This window comes from Pleurodeles waltl, chromosome 7, assembly GCF_031143425.1.
Source record: "Pleurodeles waltl isolate 20211129_DDA chromosome 7, aPleWal1.hap1.20221129, whole genome shotgun sequence".
Classification (NCBI taxonomy): Eukaryota; Metazoa; Chordata; class Amphibia; order Caudata; family Salamandridae; genus Pleurodeles; species Pleurodeles waltl.
In genome coordinates, this window is record NC_090446.1 from 842,248,404 (window position 1) to 842,273,113 (window position 24,710).

General features: G+C 42.7%; 1 protein-coding gene across 1 annotated transcript in view; it reads right to left on the reverse strand.

Annotated features, from left to right (window-relative positions):
* The window catches only part of MAT2B (methionine adenosyltransferase 2 non-catalytic beta subunit), a 183,413-nt gene that overhangs the window by 118,308 nt on the left and 40,395 nt on the right, over window positions 1–24,710 (reverse strand). Inside the window, exon 2 of the mRNA XM_069199356.1 lies at window positions 6,811–7,005. Coding sequence (XP_069055457.1) covers window positions 6,811–7,005 — 195 coding nt within the window. The remainder of the gene's footprint in view (window positions 1–6,810; window positions 7,006–24,710) is intronic.

Sequence of the window (24,710 nt, forward strand, 5' to 3'; positions counted from 1 at the left end):
CTAATTATAGCAGAAAATGCTTATGGTCGCGGCATGACTTTGAAATCACTTACCCATTAAAAATCTTCAGACAAAGTTGCAGCATAACCAATCAAGAAAGATGCCCTTCTATTACTGTACCTTTGAGTCATTGGCTGGTCCACTTTAGTTCTACAACTTATTATCAACATATTAAGGCTTTCAAGAGCTGTTGGCAATTTTTGGCTGCAATCAAGTATCTGACCGGGAATACCCAAGCCTTTTTCTTTCTCTTGTTGGAACTCATCCAGACTCTGAGCTTAGAATTTTAGAATGGGAACTGTTGGACACAATGAGTCAATAGCCTCAATTTAGAGAACCAGATTTGTCTAGTTGTCTGTCCTGGGCTTCATTTGGGAGAAGAGAAGTATTCAGTATTATTAGATCTTTGGTGGGTTTTTTTGCTTAGAGCTTCCTTAAGGATCCTTTATACCTGATATTTCATAGGTATAAAATACGTAAATGTATGAAAGATTCTCACACTCCTAAGATCCACATCAACTGCACTAAAGATTGCAAGTCCACCAACTGGCCTACCAAATTTCCCCATCACAGTTTTATCACCACATCCTCTGTTTCCCAGGTTTCCTCTAGGGCTAGAATTCCAATCTCTTTCTCTTAATTTTAAAATAAAAGGTTTCCAGTTCCTTTTCAAATCAGCTATGTTCCAGGACAAGAAATGAGTTACTCCATCATTAGGATCTCTGGTGTGTAGGTTTAAAAACCTGATCAATTGGACGGATTGCTGCAGCAATCCAATTCCAGTCACATGCATTCATCTGAGCAGAGTCACTAGTCTGTATATACTAGTCTTTCGGAGTCAGTTTTACTTATGGGGATTTATTCTCCCCTCACTGCATCTATATTAACTTGATCAGCTTGGGCTTGATACTTCTTTTTCACCCCAACAGCCACAGATAGGACTGGATTTTATATTCTGTTCTATATGTATATGATTATTTTCACGGCTAAATATCAAATATGTCATAACCAGTACATTTTAGATTATCAGTGGAATTAAGTACCTAATCCACCACAATCCCTGAATAGAAGTGTACAAGAGAGTATGGGCAGTTTCTTATCAGTGCTTGTTCCCATGGAAGGAAATGCAGTGCTATATCATTTGTAGTTATTAATGACACCCTTGGTGAAGTACTAAAAAACATGTGAATATTCGTCCTATTTAAGTATGGATTTGAGTCTATCTGCAAATAGATCTACTAGTTTAAATAATCACATATTTGCCTAATAAGGTTTGTCAGGTTTCTTCTTTCAGATCTCAACAGACATTTCTGAAAGCAAGGCCTAACTTCCATCAGTTCACAAACCTTATGCTGAATTTGTTCACTTATAGGCACTCTGGTCACTGGTGCAAGATCGGAAAGTGGTGTGGGAAGCTCATTGTCCCCTTTGCCTCTATGATATAACTCTGGGAGTTGTATATTTTCTCTTTTCCCCGGATAGCACTTCGATGGGTGTGTTATAATGTAGATTATTTAACTACTTGGGGCTTTCATCTACACTAAATGGTATTGTTTTTTTTGGGGGGTGTGGGGGGAATATCGGAATTAAGTCCTTGGCCAATAGAGATTCTTTTTCTACCGAGTCAGAGTCCCCCTTTCTGTTACTACCCGATAACAGCAGATCTAATTGTACATCCTTCACATAATTTCCATCACTAGTACCAAACGGCATACACCCTTGGACCTTGAACTCTCCACTGTAGTTTGATTAAGGACATATATTTCTGTCGGTTCAGTTTGAATCATTTTATGACATTTACTGCTTGTGCCCTGCACCAATTTGAAGTCTAATGGTGACTCTTCAGCTCCTTTATTTTAATAGGTGTCAAGGTTCAAATCAATAGTCTCTCTTGACATTATTTCTGTTAGATACTGCTGTATTAACAGAATATGTCCAGAGTCATTCACACATTTAGTGTTTGCATAACAGATTCCAAGATTTAATTGACTGATGGTATCCTACTTCAATATCTTGCTGCTTCTTCCCACGGGACTGAGCCTTTTTGATCTAAGGGAGGGGTCCCTTCCCGGGCTTATGTCCTTGTTTTCCAGCAGCCTACTCTCGCCAGTGAGCTTACTACCATTTTTCACTGAGGATGAATCAATTGTAAATTGCAGAGAGATTCTTCTTTTTTTCGGGGGTTGGGGGGGGCAGAGAATATCTACTGACCTTTTTTATCTATTGTGTTTGTGACCCAAATATGGGGCTAGAGGTCCTTTTATCCTCCCATAGCACGAATTACACAGATAACATTAAGCACAGCATTATAGGAGGTTGATCCTTTACATCCATCTTGCCTGCTACAATTTCCAGGATAGATTTACCATTCAATATATTAAAATCAATATGCTGTTTCTCTTAGCCTTTATTTTCTATATACCCTTCATGGAGAGTAACCAGGTTACCAAAGGGTTTGTTAATTATGGACTCTGATATTTGTCCTATTTGTCCTCATTTTTGCCTTTTTTATTACTTTTCTCCTGGATCCTACTAAGAATGGACTCCTAGATTTTCATGGAGGAAAGATAGCTTTCACAAACATCATCATGATTGTTTTGTTTAGCTGAAGCTATATTCCTCTGTATCCCTTTTAGTATTGCTGCTGTTAATTAGTTTGTCACAGGTTTGTTTTGAGAGTTTTGTTTCGTCAAGATCCTTTAGCCATGATGGTAAAGTAACAGATTCCCTTGATAAATTCTTTTTTTCTGAAGAAAAGTTCAATTTCTGCTTTATGTCAGGGCTCTGACCGATTCTTAGTTTTGCTAGGTTTGTTCTTTCTTTCGGATCTGCCTCAGACTTTATAATTATTGCTGGATTCCTCCTCACAGTACATCTCCCTTTTACTGATGCCATTTGTTTTCACGATCCCGGATCTTAGGATCTGTAATCGGCTCCTACTTGTTACAGCACCATCACTTGGCCAGACAGAATCAAGAGCCACCGCTGAAGATGACGTAATTGCTGGGGTTCCTTGTCTCACCCTTTGCTGTATGGATCCATATTTTACCATTACTTTGCCCTGAGCCTTTTTAGTTTGCAAGCTTCTCCGAGATAGTTAAAAGATGACAGGGCTTGGACAGCCCTCAAGCACCAATTTAGAGTATCCCTGAAATGTCACTGAGAATCCAAATGTCTAAATGTACAAATACTGCAGGTTATTACTGTGCTGTTTATGAGTGATTAACGGGTTATCATGCAGTTTTTCTGCTGCCGCTTCCAACCGCAAGACACACCGTGGTCATCAGCCATGTGCTGAGTGCCTTAGTAACCACTTCCACAACCTGAACCTCCCAACCCTGTCACCGTGCTGAGCTATCCTCCCCTCCAAGGACTCACAGATGGTCTTCACTGCAGGCTGTGTCCGCAGGGGGGAAGTAAGGTTAAACAAGGTCGTTGTGCAGTAGCTACGGCACTGAGGATCAGCCACTTCGAGGGTTTAACCGCCCTCACATGCTCTCATAAAAATAAAAAAACAAAAGCACACCAGAATTCACCTCCACTTCCAATAGAGCCACAGACTGACTCAATGGCTCACAGCATTTGCTAGCATTGATTGCCCTTCTTTGGGATCCACGGCTCACAAAGGGCCGTTGGAACTGAAAAACTGTCAGAGAAGGCTGGGCCAAAAGACTGGAGCTGGAACTGAAGCAACTAAATCAGGAGCTGAGAAACAGGAGCTGACAGCCAGACGAGAGCTGAGGGACCAGGGAACCATCCCTCGTCTGCATCCAGGTACAGGAAACGCTTAGATACAGGAAAAAGCTTTTGGATCCATTTTCCAAAAAAACAGATCTACATGCTCACAAAACCACTAAAACTGTCCCAGATCAGTAATTCTTTTAATGCAATAGGCAAAGGCTCTTTAGCTACTGGTTCTGTACATTAAGGATTCTAAGTGTTTAGTAAAACTCCTTCTTGTTAAACAGTCAAAATTAGATACTTGACCAGGGAGACATACTGAACAATGGAAGGCCTTCCCATTGATCCAAAGTGATCAAGAATGTTTTATCTCACAAGGAATCAATCTCCTAGGGTGGTTCTGATGAAGGCCTTCAAGGCTGTTGTCAGGGGGAGGACAAATTATACTGCAAAGGCAAAGAAAGTTTAAGAAGAATGGAGTTGGCAGCCTTACAGAGTCGGTTTGAGGGCCTAAAATCTGAGTGTACAAGGGATGCCATTTGGAGAAATCTTTTAAGCTCTGCAAGATATTGTTGGCTCATGAACATAAGCTATATGAACACAGGAAAAAGATGGAGATAATACTTGAATGGCTAGCAAAAATGGATACAGAAGCCAGAATCACACCAAGGGACCTGAAAGCTCAAGGGCATGAGGTATTCTAGGCAGTCGAGATTACACACACATTTGAAAAGCACTATGCAGTACTTTATGCTAGCCAAAAAACCCTCGGATAGTGATGGAGCATCCAATCATCCCAGATCTCCCCATACCCAAGCTCTCAGCATCTGATGCCTAAGACCTGGACCAGCTTCTCACCACGGTATAAAAAACAGCAGGCAATCACAGAAATTACCTCAGGCAAGACACCTCGCCCAAAACTGAATTCTTCTAGAATTCTTTAAAAAACAAAACTCCTTACTTTTATTACTGCATCTCCTAGAAAGATACCAAGAGGCATAGTAGAAAGGTGCACTCTTTCTTTACCTCAGTGAGGACATTATAGCGGTCAACATAAACACGGGGTGCCTTCCCACCTATGTGAATCATCTGAACCAATCTCCGTCAAATATAGAAAACAAAATCCTTGCAAACCCCTGCAAATAAACTAGTAGAGAACATCTTCACTTTGATCAGCACTGATCAAAACAGTGTCATGCCGGGCAAGAGCATCTGGCATTGCCTTTGCAGGCTACAGGCTACCTTAATGCAGAAATACAGATAGGAGAGGAAAGCCGCCTTGCTCTTGATCAATTTTCTGAAAGCAGCGGACAACTAGCCCTTCATACTCTCAGTTGTAGAAAAAATGGGATTTGGCGGATGCTTTCTTGGTTATGTGAGGGCCCTGTATTCTTCCTGTGGTACCCTTTCTGCTCAATTTCAGATACATCGAGGCACAAGGCAAAGATTCCCACTCTTTCAGATCCTGCTCGCATTAGTTACTGAGTCACTCGTGGATGGATAGGATGAGACATCAAGGTTTGGGAGTTTTGCTGCCAAGGGGTCTTGAAGACAGAATAACTCTCTATGCAGATAATCTCCTACTATTTTTGCAACGACCTGAGATTTCTATCCCAAAAATCTTTCACATACTTCAGGTTTCTGGAGAGGCTTTGAATCTCGGGGTTAACTGGGGAAGTTAAGATACATGCCCTAGTGGGAGATCTTCTGCAAACTATGCACATTTCAAAATTAACAACCTAAAAATTACTGGCCATATTAGCCAACTGGGCTCTCTGTCAGAACCTTTTCTTCACCCTGCTGCAGAGTGCAGTCCAGAGAAATCTTTAGAACTGATCCAAACTCCAACGCAACATAATGGTATGATGTGCTCGTATCAAAATGAAGATGCTAACCTGCATGCTTTATGTCTTTCAAAGCTATCATTACCAACTTCTTTAGTCATTGTTCCTATCATTACAATATGCACTAACAAGATTTCTAGGGACGGGAGGTATCTCACGTCTATTACTGGCTGAGAATGTGCTAAGGCCATGTTCCTTGGTGTACTGGGGATCCGCAGGCCTCAAGTGTTCTATAGGGCATCTTAGCTCATTCCCCTGAACGACTGGCTCTTATTTACAGTACACAGATTCTTCATGCACTACCTAATTCTGTCAGAGAGTAGGGAGATAGAAGTTAATCACGTTGGTTGGCAGGGCAGGGCAGGGCACACTCTTTAAACAGGTTGCTAGTGCATCTGGATTCCAGTCTTGAGACGTTTTTGGCATTTCCAAACTCTGATGTCTGGGCAACCGCCCACATGAAATCTTTCCAACAATTGTCAGCTAATTGTGACCTGCATAAAAGGTGGCTATTCTGGGCCTTACATCTTAGGCACGCCCTGGACAAACACAAAGCTAAGCTGGAAGTAGTTCACAAGTTTCACTCCTTAGAAGCAAAGATCACAAAAGAGCAATGCAGAAAGAGGGGAAACTTCATACTTACAGGTCTCTGATCATTAACTCTTCCGATCCTTTTATGCATCTCACAAAAAAGTGGATCGAAGACCTCAAAGCCCTAGATGACGAGGAATTAGTGGAAGCCAGAACGATATGGTAATTTCAGCCAGTCTTAGACTCAAAAAATTAAAATACTGACATCATGTTTACTTCCATTCCTTCAGGGTGTGGCGGGAGGGTCGAGCAACTTGGGCCGCTTATTAGTGATGCAAAAGTCTCACTGGGATATTCCTACACATCACCCGGAGCTCCCTATCAGAACCTAAAACTGGGCTAGAATAAACTCAGTTAACGGCTGGGAGAGTCTATAGCATAATATTGAAGGTGGTTTGCACTGAAAGGTCTACAGCATTTTACAGGACTCACAGAGAGTTATTAATTGGGCTTGCATCTATCCACTACGCAAAAGTAGATAAAACATCAAATCATTTGCAACACTTTAATGTAACAAAGTGTACATGGTTGTTAATTGAAGAAAAGCAAATATATTTTTCAAATATTTAACCAAAACATTCTGGCCTTTGATTCAGTGGAAATTTCGTGCAGACAGAACACAACAAAAGATTATGAATGGACCAAACGTTTGGGTGCAATGTCTAACGAGAGACATTTCCCTCCACAGCAATACCTTAAAATCTTGCACCGTCTCACGGATAGCCTCTGCATCCAGGAGATTGAGTTGTTCGAACCTGGGCCGTGCTCGACTATAGCCACAGCCAAGAACATGCCAATTATGGTCCCTGAATTCTTTACACACAGCTCGGCCAAGAAGTCCTGTTGCACCAGTGATCAAAGCACGCTGAGTGGGGATGGTAATATCATCCTAAAAAGGAAATGGAAAAAACAGGGCACTTTAGTGTTTATCATGAACTTAACTACATTCAGACGTGGTCTTCTCCTTTAAAACATCCATGAAGACTTAGATTTATTTTTTAAGTGAACGTTTCGAAACAATTCAACAGTGTGAAAAAATAGCCTTTATTTAAACTGCATCTGCAATCTGCGTTTGTCCTGAAGACAAACTTTACCTAACTGCATGTCCCAAGTATCTAAATAAAAATAAGCCTATCATTTTTCCTGTCAGCTACGACTTCATAGATTCCAATTAGTCCCCAACCGTATGCTTGTTCTCACACTCCATTCGACTCTCCCAAAATCTTAAAATATCTGATACTGATTGTTCACCCACAAGGTCTACTGGCAGGCAGCTCTGTGACCTTATCATCTCTTGTTCGAGGGTAAACGCTGCACTAGAACATGCAAATCTTTGCTACAGCATTAAACAAACTCACCTACCCCGTCCTCTTCGCGTACTTTCAACACAAACCAAGCACTGTCTTAATAGCTCTCTTGGAACGGTCTCTGATATACCCTTTTCAGATTTGATATTCAGACTTTAACATAATCCACTAAGCAAAACCTCCAAGCTAATGATTTATAAGTTAATAGTGTGAAAAAGTGTTTTAATGCAGATAAAAGGGCCGCAGAGGAAGCCCCATGGAAGCAATTGCAGGAGGCTTCAATCTGACCCTTTATTCCAGTAAAGCGTCACAGCATTTCTCACAAGAAACATTTATAAACAAGCATTTGCAATGCAGCGGATCTCGCGTTTGCTCGTGTTCGAGCGGATAGCATTGTAAACTCCTAACCCGACTTTTCACTGGTAATGAAACCTATGGGCAAAAGTGCATTTATGTACTAACCAAAAAAAGTGCAATTAACTGTGTAGCAGGGTCGATATTATGTAAAGCGCTCGACTACTGCCAAGCGAGATCGCGCTGAGAAAATAGAGAAAACGTAGTCCACGAGCCGGACAGAAAACAGCGAGCCTCGCATGTTTTCAGTACTTGGTCAATGCGCTCGAGGAGGGCTATCCAGCGGAAAAGGCATGACGTATGCATGCCTTCCACTAATAGACTCAAGCAGATTCTAACAGGCAAGCCCACAAGCCAATGACAAACACTGACGTGATGTGGACAGAGCTCCGAGCCCTTTTTAATTACTAAAGCGTCTCGCTTAGCGAAACGCATGTGCAAGCGCATGCAACGCAGGCTCGACCCTAAAAATGGCGAATTTTAACCACTCATGAAAGTCTGGCAGCTTAACAAGTTAGGTTCAGACATTTAAAGGCCACCAAGATCTCTCTCAAAAAGTACCTTCTTTTCACTTACAAGGTGCATTCCACAACTTGTCTGCCATGAATTAAATAAAGTCTTGACTGGGGTACCTTGACTCTATTCTTTTATATTTTTCATTAAGTTAAAACAAGCAAGGGTACGGAAGTATCTTGAGCTCATCTTTTGAGATGTATTTTTTGTCACATATGTATTGCCTGAGTATCTCTACTTTGTTGTTGACATTATGCATGGTACTCTTACTGTGGTTTTGTTTCCCCCCCTACACAGTCTTAAATTTAAATAAATTAGTCTACATTTCACATTTGTAAATTGAGCACAGACTCCATTGGGTTTCTATGGGACATTTGACTTTTACAGTTTCACTTGAGGGACCAGAGTTCCTTTTATAAAATACTTTGACCCCTAGTCCCTTAGTACCCGTGGGTTTCTCTCTTCCTTAAAAGTAGATTAACTCAAATCATGACATAACCACCCAAGGTAAGCACCAAACCTAGAGGAAAAACCTATGATTCGGCAACCTGGTACTCCATTAATCTGCTGGTGGGGGTCAAAATCTGTTTTGTGACAGAGACAAAGAGAGAGAGAAATAAATGATTCCAAACTCCTCAGCCTCAATGTCTCAGAAACTTCCCTGCCCTATACAACTAATGGCACCACAGAATTCTCCTCACCTTTGCCCCACCAGCAGCAAGCCACACAGGTCGTCATCCGAGGGCAACAAATCATTCCATTCCTCCCAAAGCACATTTCAAGCGCCCTCATTAACACTAGGTCATAGATCAAATTTGCATTAAACACCATCAGCCTTCTGCATATGTCTACTCAAAGCTCCTTGCCCTCACGGAAAACTGTGTCAAAGACGCATTCACGCTACACATGGCAAACCCCTTCACATCAAATTCGTTCCTTCTCCTCCTCCTCAGAATCCAAGGTAAAGAAATAACTAAAGGACTTGCTTTAGTATGTCACAATCGATACACCTGAAAACAAAACAGACAACCCAACAATGAAACCTGATGAATGCTTGCTTGCAAAATCTGGACATCTACCTCGAATACACATTTACCCAGATTTACACTATTTTGAATTTCTTCCTGGGGGACCTCTGTAACCTGGAACAATAAATTATTGAAATCTCACAACGGGCTTTCATCCTAAGCGAACTGACCTTCTGGGGCAAAAAACACCCCACCACCAACTCTAAGCTTCATTACGTTTACTCTGGGAAACAAAAAAACAACTCCTTGAAGGGAGACAGCAGGAACCTGCTGTTTGATGCCACTGTGTACACATAATATCAGGGAACTAGCTTAGCAAACTGGGCATGACCATGGGCAACCACAACACCACATTTCAAAAAAGGTTCATGCCTTAAAACCAGCTTGGAATTCTCCACTCTTCCTCCTAAAGTCTATTTACTGACCCGGAGGGAAGATGCATGCAAAATATCTATGACCTCCTAGGTAGAAGACATTCAGCATATTCCAATGAGATTTTTTATAAAGGCATATATATGTGTTTGAGTTTAGTCAAAGGGATTTCTATCATTCGCATTGTGACACAAACATGCAAATGAGGCAAAGCCCTAATTTTATTTTGAGACCACAACAGTGCATAGGCATTCCGTATTTTAGAAGGGGATCTTGTGGCTTTTTTGTAGCATATAGGACAGAGTGCATTTTGTGAAGGGACAACCCCTTCAATAATCTGACCAGCGTGCCTTGTCAAAATCATCACTAAACAAGCAAAAATAGAAATCACTAATGCAACCTTATACCCCTACCAGAAGATCATATTACTTGTTCACCAAACACCATACACAGTCAAATTCACTGATCAAAACTGTAATGTTATAATCAAAGCATCATAAAAAGCATTGTAAAATAGAGCGGATCCAATAATAATAATTAAAAACTCCCAAATACACACGATTACAAATGCAATAGTAAACAATGCAAATGTTCTTAAAAAAAAAAAAAAAAAAAAAAAAAAACAACGTACATCAAACACAAGACCCATAATACATCATTTTGTCAAACTGGGTAGTACCTTTTGGAGTCAGCAACAACAATTGTTTATGAGGAGTCACTTTTACAAATCCTAAGTGCTTGCCCTCTTTCCATCAAGCTCAGCAACATGGCTAAGGAAGACAATCCATGGCATGGTTACCCCCTGACTTTTTGCTTTTGTTGATGCCAGTTATGATTGAAAGTGTGCTGGGACCCTGTTAACCAGGCCCCAGCACCAGTGTTCTTTCCCTAAACTGTACCTTTGTTCCCACAATTGGCACAGCCCTGGCACACAGATAAGTCCCTTGTAAATGGTACCCCTGGTACCAAGGGCCCTGTGGCCAGGAAAGGTCTATAAGGGCTGAAGCATGTATTTGCCACCATGGAGACCCCTCACTCAGCACATGCACACTGCCTCACAGCTTGTTTGTGCTGGTGGGGAGAACATGACTAAGTCGACATGGCACTCCCCTCAGAGTGCCATGCCCACAACCCACTGCCTGCGGCATAGCTAAGTCACCTCTCTAGCAGGCCTTACAGCCCTAAGGCAGGGTGCACTATGCCCCTACAGTGTCTAAGCCAAATCTTTGACATTGTAAGTGCAGGGTAGCCATAAAGAGTATATGGTCTGGGAGTTCGTCAAACACGAACTCCACCGTTCCATAATGGCTACACTGAATTCTGTGAAGTTTGGTATCAAACTTCTCAGCACAATAAATCCACACTGATGCCAATGTGGGATTTATTGAAAAATGCACACATATGGCATCTTAGAGATGACCCCTGTATACCAGTCCAATTCCTAGTGTTAGGCTGACCGGTTCCTGCCAGCCTGCCACATCCAGATGGGTCTCTGGCCACATTGGGAGAATGCCTCTGTCACTCTGTGTACTGCTTCTCACCTCCCCCTGCAGAGACTCATCCGACAGGGACCAGCGACCTCTGAAGCCTCAGAGGACTGCCCTGATCCCGAAGGACCAAGAAACTCCCATGAACAGTGGCACTGTTCAAAAACAGCAACAACTTTGAAACTTTCTTGCAACTTTTAAAGAACTCACTCTTCTCACCGGAAGCGCAAGACTTCACCCTCGGCACCCGATGCCCCCGGCTCGAGCTCCAAAGAACCAACACTACAGGGAGGACTCCCAGGCGACTGCGACCTCGTGAGTAGCCCGAGACAACCCCCCTGGGCCCCTTCAGCGACGCATGCAGAGAGAATCCAGAGGCTCCCCCTGACCGCGACTGCCTGTAACAAGGAACCAGACGCCTGGACCAAGCACTGCACCCGCATCCCCCAGGACCAGAAGGAACCGAACTCCAGTGCAAGAGTGACCCTCAGGCGACCCTCTGCCTAGCCCAGTCGGTGGCTGGCCCGAGAAGTCCCCATGTGCCCTGCCTGCACCGCTAGAGTGACCCCCGGGTCCCTCCATTGATTTCTATTACAACCCCAACGCCTGCATTGCACCCGGCTGCCCCTGTGCCGCTGAGGGTGTATTTTGTGTGCCTACTTGTGTCCCCCCGAGCGCTCTACAAAATTCCCCTGGTCTGCCCTCCGAAGACGCAGGTGTTGGCAGACCTGTTGGCAGACTGGAACCAGAGCACCCCTGTTCTTCATAGGCGCCTATGTGCTTTGGGCCCTTCTTTGACCTCTGCACCTGACCGGCCCTGTGTTGCTGGTGAGGTGACTTTGGGGTTGCCTTGAACCCCCAATTGTGGGCTGCCTATGCCCAGGAACTTGAACTTGTAAGTGCCTTACTTACCTGAAAAACTAACCTTTACTTACCTCTCCCAGGAACTGTTGATTTTTGCACTGTGTCCACTTTTAAAATAGCGTATTGCCATTTTAAGTAAAACTGTGTATGTTACTGCTCTAATTCAAAGTTCCTAACTTACCTGTGTGTAGTACATTGCATTTTATGTATTTACTTCAAATCTTGAATCTTGTGGTTCTAAAATAAATTAAGAAAATATATTTTTCTATATAAAAACTATTGGCCTGGAGTGAAGTCTTCGAGTGTTTGTTCCTCATTTATTGCCTGTGTGTGTACAACAATGCTTAACACTACCCTCTGATAAGCCTACTGCTCGACCACACTAACACAAAATAGAGCAGTAGAATTATCTAATTTTGCCACTATCTTACCTCTTACGGGAACCCTTGGACTCTGCGCACACTATCTCTTACTTTGAGATAGTATATACAGAGCCAACTTCCTACAATTTATTTCTAGCTTTGGCACACAAAAAAATAAAAAATAAAATCCTCAGTGTCTTCAACAGAAAGGAAAAAGAAATGTTGAATCCCAGGCTGGCAACCTCAGATGATGAAAAGTATAAGCTGCAACAGGAAGAGTCCAATACTTAAACTGTAAACTATGAGTGGATATAGTCTAAAATTTCTCAGATTTGCTTGTAAATTTCTGTAATAAAAAGCATCTAGTGATGACACCCATGGGTTTTTTTTTTTGTCGCCCTGTGCGAACATTAACTCTCTCATAAAATCGCTTTTTAATCTTTTGTGCGGCATTAGCTTGAACTGAAGTGGGCTCTTCTCAAAAATGTGTTAAAGGTAGGGTCAATCCAAGTTCTTTTTTTATGACAGAACCCAACCCTTTTATTTTAAATCGACGATTGCAGTCTTAAAATCTCTGCAAGCCCCTCCCTATAGTTGTGCAGTTCACTAGTACTCCAAATACGCACCCAATATAATAATGATATTGATGCAGCCAATTCTGTGATTTCAATAATGGCCAGATCTAATCATGATGGCACTTAAGACGTGCCCCTCCCTAAACCACTGGGAGCTCTAATAAAATTATTTTCAGCGACACTCAATGTGCCCATGTTGCAGTGACCCCATAGCTCAGCTCCATACAGAGCAGCACCCATGGCTTGTGACTTGTAGATTTCTATGCCAGGTTTACTTGGGAGCCAAGCAGCCCTTTTAGCCAATCTACATATTGCCCCTGCTCTATGTTTAATCGTCATGCACAGTTCTTTTTAGAAGTAAAATCTATTGGCTATTTTTCTTAATAAAACTTGTTTCCCATTTCTATCCAATCCCACGTTCACAAATATCCTCCTCAACATGTCATTTCTCATATACATAGAACCAAGGAAAACTGATTAAAAGGACATCGTAAGGAACCTTTGGACAAGGACATCAACCACCTAGATGAAGGAGGACAAACCATGGTTGAGGGTTAACAGTGATGTCAGTGTGAGAAACACAAAAACCTGTCCAAGAATATCCAGCGAGGCCAAAATGTTCCTTAGGGACCATTTTCTGTAACATTCCTAACTCCTTAACATAGAAAAGTACTTCTAGAAAACCAGTTTTTGGAGCTTAGTGGTGTACCAGCAGAAATATATTTTTCTGTTGATATAACATACACCAGCCCATGTGTCAAACCCTGTCAGGGGGAACACAGCCCAGACAAGTGCTACTAGTCCTCAACTGTTAAGCCTGAGGGTGCTCATCACTGATGTCTCGGGGTCCCCTATAATACGGCCCAGCAAACTAAGACAAGTTCAGTCTTTCCACACTTGTCTCGCAGGGCAGCAAAGGCAAGCAATCAAAAGCTTCTTAGGGAAGATGTCCGGGGAACGGGAACATTCAAACAGCCACAATAATGTGTTTTCCAACCCAGTCCTCATTTTATTAAAATTAAAATACTTCATTATCACCGCAAACAGTAATATACAAATCCAACAACAATGCCTAGTTTAATGACCCATCTAGTATGGTGCTCCTTCCTCATTAGAAGAGTGGCTATCACATCTATCGAAAGTCTCCTCTAATTCAGTTATAGGCATAGATTAGAGACCTAGGGAACTGCGCATATGCCTAATAACCCTGATCACACAGTAGCTCTTCGAGTACTTTGCGGAGCACTGCCTTCCTGGGTCAAGAATCATATGGAACTAGTAAATAGTGAAAAGGCGTGGATCCCACATTTATGCACATCTTTCAGACAGGAGATATGGATCCACTATCTAAGATTTCAGAGGTGTCTGAATTGATTCACTTGCAAATGGCATTTTCTGGCTGCTCCTCAGATACAGCCTTTGTGCAAGGTGATGGCTCTCAGAACAGGGATCAACGTTGCTGACTTCAAGCAGTAGCACCCAAAAATCAATGGTACAATGTAGTCTGAGATCTCTGTACCTGGTGTAATCGGCGTTCCTGAAGCAGTAATCGGGGACAGACAAAACCACAGGCCCAAACTTGAAACTTCCTCACTTTAAACAACAAACTGCAGTTTCATCCCTCACCCTTACCATCTACCTTATGGCAGTGCTCAGAAACAATGAATCAGCACCCTTTGTTAACAAGGCCCATGTACTTTATGCCTTTTCTAGAACCTATATTTTTGCTTGTGTTATAAATCTGTGCATTTAACCCTACTAACCTGGGATAAAATGTCTGTGGTCCCCCTTTAAACATGGTTGAATTGGCATATTCCTAACTGATTTATTTAACTTAACTATAAGTTCCTAACATATGATACATGATGTACCCAGGGCCTGGAAGTTAAATGCCACTAGTAAACTGCAGCATCTATTGTGTCATCCACGACAGTGACAGTGCAAACATGGCTTCAGCTTTACTAGTGTAGTCACACTGCAGCAGTGTAAACATATGAATTCAAAGCGTTAAAATTAACCCTTTTGACAAGTCAAAACATCAGTTTTAAATAATAAGTCACCCCTACGTAGGCCTTGTCGCCCACATGGCATGGTATTTAAAAGTAGGACATTAACAAATTTAATGTTACCATATCCTTGCATTGCCTAGCACCCAAAAGCTATTTTTCACATTGGCTACTCTTGCTGTCCTAAGCAAAAATCCAGAGTACAGATTCAAAATTCTAATACTACACACTGGGAGTGGCACTAGCTAGAGAAATAATTAAACTATATATTTTAATAGTTATTACAAATCCAATTCAACTGTGAAGTCAGATTTTTATTAATTATTTAAAAAGTAACTTTTTGAAATTTACTTTTTCTCTGCCTGACGTTTTTGGAGGGTGTAGGAGGCTGGACTGGCTTGTAGTGAGTACCAAGGGGTACTTGCACCTTGCACCAGGCCCAGTTATCCCTTATTAGTGTATAGGGTGTCTAGCAGCTTAGGCTGATAGATAATGGTAGCTTAGCAGAGCAGCTTAGGCTGAACTAGGAGACGTGTGAAGCTACTACAGTACCACTTAGTGTCATATGCACAATATCATAAGAAAACACAATACACAGTTATACTAAAAATAAAGGTACTTTATTTTTATGACAATATGCCAAAGTATCTTAGAGTGTACCCTCAGTGAGAGGATAGGAAATATACACAAGATATATATACACACAATAGCAAAAATATGCAGTATAGTCTTAGAAAACAGTGCAAACAATGTATAGTTACAATAGGATGCAATGGGGACACATAGGGATAGGGGCAACACAAACCATATACTCCAAAAGTGGAATGCGAACCACGAATGGACCCCAAACCTATGTGACCTTGTAGAGGGTCGCTGGGACTATTAGAAAATAGTGAGAGTTAGAAAAATAACCCTCCCCAAGACCCTGAAAAGTGAGTGCAAAGTGCACTAAAGTTCCCCTAAGGATAAAGAAGTCGTGTTAGAGGAATAATGCAGGAAAGACACAAACCAACAATGCAACAACGCTGGATTTCCAATCTGGGGTACCTGTGGAACAAGGGGACCAAGTCCAAAAGTCACAAGCAAGTCGGAGATGGGCAGATGCCCAGGAAATGCCAGCTGCGGGTGCAAAGAAGCTTCTACTGGACAGAAGAAGCTGCGGTTTCTGCAGGAACGCAAAGGGCTAGAGACTTCCCCTTTGGAGGACGGATCCCTCTCGCCTTGTAGAGTCGTGCAGAAGTGTTTTCCCGCCGAAAGAACGCCAACAAGCCTTGCTAGCTGCAAATCGTGCGGTTAGCGTTTTTGGATGCTGCTGTGGCCCAGGAGGGACCAGGAGGTCGCAAATTGGACCAGGAGGTATGTAGTGCTTTCCTCTTATTTAGTCTCTAAGCACTAACATAACACAACAGAAATGCACTTCTGAGGTCAAAGAAGACTTTTATTGTTATTTTATTCTTCCCCAACCACAATGTTTATGAATGAATGACGAATTAGTAGCTTTCAAGTCCGCGTTAATCAAACAAAATATATCAGTTTGCAATATACACAGCAGGTTATATTTATAAGATATTGAATGCAAAGCAAAACAAATACTTCACCGTGTGGGAACTATTCACAGCTTCATCTTTCTAAGGTCTGCAAGCTGAGGACCCCTGTCAGCCGCGAGAAAGAGAGATTCATCTACCCACACGGGATTGCTGGCAGCCTGCGCCAAGCTCCAGCACGAGGTCCGGCAGATTCGAATCTGACTCTCTGCAGCCTGTTACATTCGTTACAAAGGTGTGCCCCCTCCTCTCAGACCTGGGAAACTGAGCAAGCCTTTTGGAGACTGGCCAGGTCTCCAAGACTACTCCTGTTCCCAAGCTCAAGGGAAGAGAAACGACGCCCATGTACTCTCTCTTATCAGGTCTAGTCTACTGTGAGAGCAAAACATCTTGGTTCTCTGGTGCAAAAACACAGCTTGGAAAAATACAGAACTCCACGTTAAAGGCAATGGGCAGCTAACCTAAATATCAAATGCAATGTCATGTTAAAGGCAATAGGCAGCTAACCTAAATATCAAATGCAATGTCTAGTGTCATGTCAAAGCCAATAGGCATCTAAGCTGAATACAAAATACAATGTCTTATATCATGTCAAAGCCCATAGGCAGCTGAGCTGAATACAAAATGCAATGTATAATATCATGTCAAAGCCAAAAGGCAGCGGAGCTGAATACAAAGTGTAATGTATAATATCATGTCAAAGCCAATAGGCAGTTAAGCTGAATACAAAATGTAATATATGATATCATGTCAAAGCCAATAGGCAGAATATCTAATAGCATGTCAAAGTCAATAGGCAGCTAAATTGAATACATCATGTCAAAGTCAATAGGCATGCAATGTCAAAGCCAATAGGCGGCTAAACTGAACAAAACATACCATGTGCTACTGGTGAACATTGAGCGACTAATATGCGCAGTGGTGAAACACAAAGTCATTGGTCAAAACAACACTTTATCAAATGGCAGGACAAGGTAGAGGGGACGTCGAGCAAGACAAGGAGCCCTCTTAGCAGCAGGTAGCACCCGGAGAAGTGCCAGAAACAGGCACTACGAGGATGCGTGAAACGGTGCTCACCCGAAGTTACACAAAGGAGTCCCACGTCGCCGGAGACCAACTTAGAAAGTCGTGCAATGCAGGTTAGAGTGCCGTGGACCCAGGCTTGGCTGTGCACAAAGGATTTCCGCCGGAAGTGCACAGGGGCCGGAGTAGCTGCAAAAGTCGCGGTTCCCAGCAATGCAGTCTAGCGAGGTGAGGCAAGGACTTACCTCCACCAAACTTGGACTGAAGAGTCACTGGTTGTGGGGGTCACTTGGACAGAGTTGCTGGATTCGAGGGACCTCGCTCGTTGTGCTGAGAGGAGACCCAAGGGACCGGTAATGCAGCTTTTTGGTGCCTGAGGTTGCAGGGGGAAGATTCCGTCGACCCACGGGAGATTTCTTCAGAGCTTCTAGTGCAGAGAGGAGGCAGACTACCCCCACAGCATGCACCACCAGGAAAACAGTCGAGAAGGCGGCAGGATCAGCGTTACAGAGTTGCAGTAGTCGTCTTTGCTACTATGTTGCAGGTTTGCAGGCTTCCAGCGCGGTCAGCAGTCGATTCCTTGGAAGAAGGTGAAGAGAGAGATGCAGAGGAACTCGGATGAGCTCTTGCATTCGTTATCTAAAGTTTCCCCAGAGACAGAGACCCTAAATAGCCAGAAAAGAGGGTTTGGCTACTTAGGAGAGAGGATAGGCTAGCAACACCTGAAGGAGCCTATCACAAGGAGTCTCTGACGTCACCTGGTGGCACTGGCCACTCAGAGCAGTCCAGTGTGCCAGCAGCACCTCTGTTTCCAAGATGGCAGAGGTCTGGAGCACACTGGAGGAGCTCTGGACACCTCCCAGGGGAGGTGCAGGTCAGGGGAGTGGTCACTCCCCTTTCCTTTGTCCAGTTTCGCGCCAGAGCAGGGCTAAGGGGTCCCCTGAACCGGTGTAGGCTGGCTTATGCAGAATTGGGCACATCTGTGCCCAAGAAAGCATTTCCAGAGGCTGGGGGAGGCTACTCCTCCCCTGCCTTCACACCATTTTCCAAAGGGAGAGGGTGTAACACCCTCTCTCAGAGGAAGTCCTTTGTTCTGCCATCCTGGGACAAGCCTGGCTTGACCCCAGGAGGGCAGAAACCTGTCTGAGGGGTTGGCAGCAGCTGCAGTGAAACCCCAGAAGAGGCAGTTTGGCAGTACCAGGGTCTGTGCTACAGACCACTGGGATCATGGGATTGTGCCAACTATGCCAGGATGGTATAGAGGGGGCAATTCCATGATCATAGACATGTTACATAGCCATATTCGGAGTTACCATTGTGAAGCTACATATAGGTAGTGACCTATAGGTAGTGACCTATATGTAGTGCACGCGTGTAATGGTGTCCCCGCACTCACAAAGTCCGGGGAATTGGCCCTGAACAATGTGGGGGCACCTTGGCTAGTGCCAGGGTGCCCTCACACTAAGTAACTTAGCACCCAACCTTTACCAGGTAAAGGTTAGACATATAGGTGACTTATAAGTTACTTAAGTGCAGTGTAAAATGGCTGTGAAATAACGTGGACGTTATTTCACTCAGGCTGCAGTGGCAGGCCTGTGTAAGAATTGTCAGAGCTCCCTATGGGTGGCAAAAGAAATGCTGCAGCCCATAGGGATCTCCTGGAACCCCAATACCCTGGGTACCTCAGTACCATCTACTAGGGAATTATAAGGGTGTTCCAGTAAGCCAATGTAAATTGGTAAAATTGGTCACTAGCCTGTTAGTGACAATTTGTAAGAAATGAGAGAGCATAACCACTGAGGTTCTGATTAGCAGAGCCTCAGTGAGACAGTTAGGCATCACACAGGGAACACATACCTATAGGTCACAAACTTATGAGCACTGGGGTCCTGACTAGCAGGGTCCCAGTGACACATAACAAACATACTGAAAACATAGGGTTTTCACTATGAGCACTGGGCCTTGGCTGGCAGGATCCCAGTGAGACAGTGAAAACACCCTGACATACACTCACAAACAAGCCTAAAGTGGGGGTAACAAGGCTAGAAAGAGGCTACTTTCTCACAGAGGATACGTTTCTTTTGCTCTCCAACTTCTACCAGTCAGTTATTAGTATCTGAATAGGTGTGAATAGTTGTAAAATGCCTCTCGGAAACAAACAGTAGGCTACCTTGAATGGGAAGATAGGACTAAGCTCAACCTGATAGAATACGCAGGTTGGGACTGTGAGCATCCTTTTTGACATTAGCGTGCCAAATCATGTTTGAATGTCAAATACGCTTGACGGTGTGCCGAGTTTTACATATCACACTGGAAGCACACATGAAAAGTAGGGAAACCGATGTCAAAACAAATCGTGTGAAACCACTGTCTGGTTGCTGAAAACTCTACTTTTGTTCTACCAGACGACTGTCTCTAGATTTTGTGTGTAACACTTGGGTGAATTTGAAGGTGAAGGAACAGAATGGCAAAAAAAGCTCTTGTTTATCTACCTCTGGATGTATTGTAGTTACAGAGACTGCTAAGCTGGATTTTACAGAAAGATGTGAAAGGGCACTAGGGTTACCATAGTAGAATGCTCACACACACCAGCCCTTAAAGCCCACGTCGAGTGACCGCATTTTGCAATCTTGAAAATGCCCTAATTGGGTAGCGTTGATTCCAGGAACATTTACCTTATTGGTTAGGGTGTGCTCAGGAGTCATTTCCGCCCACTAGTTTGTGCCGGGCATAAATGAAGCATCTCCAGGCACCCTCCTGGGCCTGAGGAAGATCAGAAGAGGACTAAACCTTCCTGCAACCTGATAAGAGCCCTGAACGACTTGCCCTTTTCTCTTGTACCAGGGACAAAAAAAAATGACCTTCAAGGGTTATAAGGCCAAACTCCTGTTAAAGCTACAGTGACAACAATATATAAGAGGCCTCTTCCTGTCTGCAACTATCCATACTGTTGGCCTCTACCTGACACACTGTGAGTCTCTAAGTGCCTTCCCTGGGCTCCTTAGGGGCTTTAGAAGTATACTCCTGTGGTGGAATGGGACAAAAAAGTCTAAAGTCCGAAGCTAAAACCTGATTAGTGTACAAACCTGCGCACCATCTCGGTCAGTTTCGAATTGCACCTAGGTTCTGTTGTACCAAACCATTGGCTATCATTGGCACTTTATGCTTCTTGACACTATTCCTACGTAATAATTAAAACATTCATATCTCTGGTTCCTTCTCTTGGATTTTTGGTGTAATTTTTTTTATTATTACATTTTACTCCATTTTTCTAGTTCCACTTGAGATTTTTATTGTTTCGCATTTCAACTTTATTACTGTTTTGGTTCTGAATTAATATTTCATACATCGCCCAAAGTTAAGCCTGTCTGCTCTGTGCTATAGCTACCAGGGCGTCGAGTTAGGGTTCACCCTAGCAACGGCTATAATTATTCCTTGAGGTGGAAAGTCACCCACCCAAAATAATCCAATTTCTTACAGTCCTCACTGAATTTCTAAAGGGGGCACTATCTCCATCAATCATTACTTTATGGTTGGGGTCTCCACCCCTCAGCCACAAGAAGGGAGGCAAATCACTTCCACTGTCTAGGGAAGCTGTCCTCATCCTTCATACTGTTCCATGCTGGTCCAGAGGTATTGAAAATAGATCCCATTGGTCTCACTTCTCAGACTTACACTATACACAGAGCTCTATTATCACACTTGGGCTACACGCTCACTGCATATACACACACTTGACAAACGCATGGAATAACAGAGTAAAGTTCTCGGTCGGCACACAACAGCAAACCTTGATACAAGAGAGGCCTGGGAAAACAATTTGGTCGCACTAAAGATTCACAAAACATAGTATGGTGCCAATACTGCTGATGCACTCAGGGCAGGGGCAGAAGGCCAAAGTCCACTGCGAGTTCTGACTTGGTGCACTCTTTGCTGAAAAGCACTGGGATCTACTGTGTCTTTGCCAATGGATTTAAGCTATGCTGCACAGCATTGCCAGTCCTGTGCGGCATAGAGAAAGGGGAAAAAAAAAAAAAAAAAAAAATGGCATAGTGACATGGAAACCTTTTTTTTCCTTTTTATTTACTGATCCAAAACGGATTGGTCATTTTTTTTTTTTTTTTTTTTAAGTAGTGTGAATGCATTAAAACAAAACAAAAAAAAAAAAAAAAAATATATATATATATATATATATATATATATATATATATATATATATAAAAATATATATAAACATTCAATGGAGAAGCAGGTGGGTAAGAACGTAGGGAAAGAAAGCAACACCTGATGGTGAGGGGAAGCATCAAAGACGGGGTACACGGGCAAGGGGAGCGATGTAGACAATAACAGAAATACAAGTGCAAGAGAGGGCAACACAAGCACAGGTGGGAGTCAAAAGCTCATGGGCGAGAGACTGCAACATGTGCGCTAGTTGGGAAAGGAGCACAAGGATGAGAGAAAGCAACATGTGTCTGATTTAGGGGACAGAAAAGAACACAGGCAAAAAATGCAACATAAACAAAGTTGGGGGGGGGAGGGGAAAAAATAAATCACATGAGGGAGACAGCCAGAAAACGCATGTACTCACATGAAGTGCTTAAGCTAAAAGAAAATAAAAATAGTTTGCCAAGAGTCAGCTTTGGAAGGTATAAAAAGCTAGCCAATCAGGCAGATGGTAAAAAGGCTGTGATGCAGGGGTGGGAAAAACACACCACCTATAAGATGAAACAATGCAAGCCACTGAATTAGAAGAAAGCAAATGATAGGCACAATAGAGCCAACCAATGGTAAGCAGTGGGTGCCTTAAGCCTAGATATGCTCTTGGTAGACCCACAGTAGGGTCGACCTAACGAGCTGTAAGAGAGACAACCAATGTGGTAAAAAAAAAAATCGTTTAATCCTTTCGAGCCTTTGCTGCTGCTAAAAAAAATACAATGTTTTAAAAAAAAGGATGTTATTCTGAGAAGAGTCTTGGGAAAATAAAATGCCATATGTTTAGTTGTAGCATAAAAGCGTTCATCTCGCTTCTGCAGAGATGCCAAAAGCAGATTTAAACATCACTACTTCAGGCTCGGTCAATTTGGTCGCAATTACAGCAACTTTAACACTTCAGTGTGCCAGTGTCAGCTACCTGTGAACTGTTGGTGAAACCCTCACATGCTCTCCCCTCCCAAGCACACATATTCTCCCCCATTAGTTGCACGGCCCTGCAGACGGTGTGCTCAGATGCAGCTTGTGCACCTCCAACACGGGCTCTAATTTACAGCACAGCAACATGCACTAGTGATCAATTAACAGCTAGATTAGTGACGTATAATAATACACTTGCACGCTACCCAGTAATCCCCAGGAACCTACACGGACACACTGATGATTAGTTAAAGTACACTATTGCCACATCTTTTAAACAGACAATAACGTAACACTGAACAAAAGTGTCAGAATTATTAAATGCAATTGAAAAACAAAAAGGTAGCATTAATCCTAAACAAAGAGCACTGGTTACGGAATATCTGTGCAACAATGCTCTACACCAACCACTATCTTAACAGGGACGTTGTTTCGTAATTTAGCTGGCACCGCATGTGTACTTTCAACTAGTCGGGGTGGATCCATCGTTTTGAGGAAAGGTAGTAACAGTAGTCATTGTGGATTAGTTGAAATAACAAATCACACCTTTGACTGGGAAGAATCGATCAGCAGTTCATTTAATGTAGGACCACGATAACTGTAGCGTGCTTCAACAAAGGCTGGGGTAAGGGTTGCCCATTTGAGATTATCTGAAGAGACTAAGAACATGCACTCGCCTTCGTCCTGTTTTTTGCTGTTAGAAGCTATTTTAGGGTAGTGCAGGCCCCGAATGGCTCAAATTAGCAATTTTATATTTAGTAGAAAATAGAGAAAAATGTAGGCATGTTTCAGTTAGGATAGCTAAGGTGCATTGACAAGCATTCATGAAATGCTGCAGAAAATTGCATGTTTATTTTAGGTGTACGAGCCATGTGCATGTGTCTCTTTCAGAAATTCAGACATAACCGCCCCAGCAATGCTCCCTGTACATAAATGTCTAATCTGACCTAGGGAGAAGGATGGCTCACTATAACAGGGTCAGGGTTGCTTCGCCGAGCGAGCTTGCTGGTAATTGAGCAAACCACTGTGTTTCTGCATTTTATACGTATGGATTCATCCTTCTAAATGTACTGCTTTAACCGATAAGATGCTTTACAAAGTAGGCGTTTCTAGTAGTGTTGCACAAACGAATAAATTGGTTGTAATCATTGAAATATTTCTATTCAAACCCTTCCATGCACAAAGATGAGAGCGCAACATTGAACACAAGAGAGATGGATGGAAAACACGTACTCCCACAGAGTGATTAAGAAAAAAAAAAAAGACGAAAAAGGTAGTTCCCTAAAAGTTAGTAGCGGAAGAAAACAACCCAATGCATGTTAAGTCCACTGTAAGTTATTGGTAAGCTAACAATAGGTATTTTCCAAAGAGGCAGCTTGCATTGTCTAGTAAACTCAATGTTAAAATTAAGAGTACCAGCTTCACAAGCAGCCAGGCACTCAAGGCAGGTGTACATGTCGTACATGTCCATTTACTATAGGGGGACCAGGCCCGTCCCAACACTATATGCACAGGTTGTGTCCATTTATCCATGTACAGCATCATTCAGTGCCTGCATGTTACACAGTAATCAATAATAACATACATCTCACCAGGGTTCAGAGTATAAGCATAATCTAGCAATCATTAAATAGAAAACTGGTCTAAAGTCAATGTTTTGAAAATGGTTGTTGTCCATACATTTCTTTATAGTTTCAAATCATTGCCAATACAACTATTTAGTAGGCATACAGAACCTTTTCTATAGGGACTTCAAACAGCTCCTAAAGAGTGCCGGTTTATAATTGAAGGTTCATCTGTGTGTCATCTTGAGGTTAAGTCAATGTAAAGGTTTTTGCTTCCTCGAAGCTTTGAAATGTAACCAGAAGCATTTACAGTGCGCGCATCTAGTCTCTGGTTGTGTAAACAAAATGATAAAACATAAAAGGAAGATGGAGAAAATTACAGCAACGGCCAGTAGACCACATTCCTGTAACCTAACACTTGTCTGTGGATAAGAAATGTAAGGTCGGTATGGCCACCATTAATG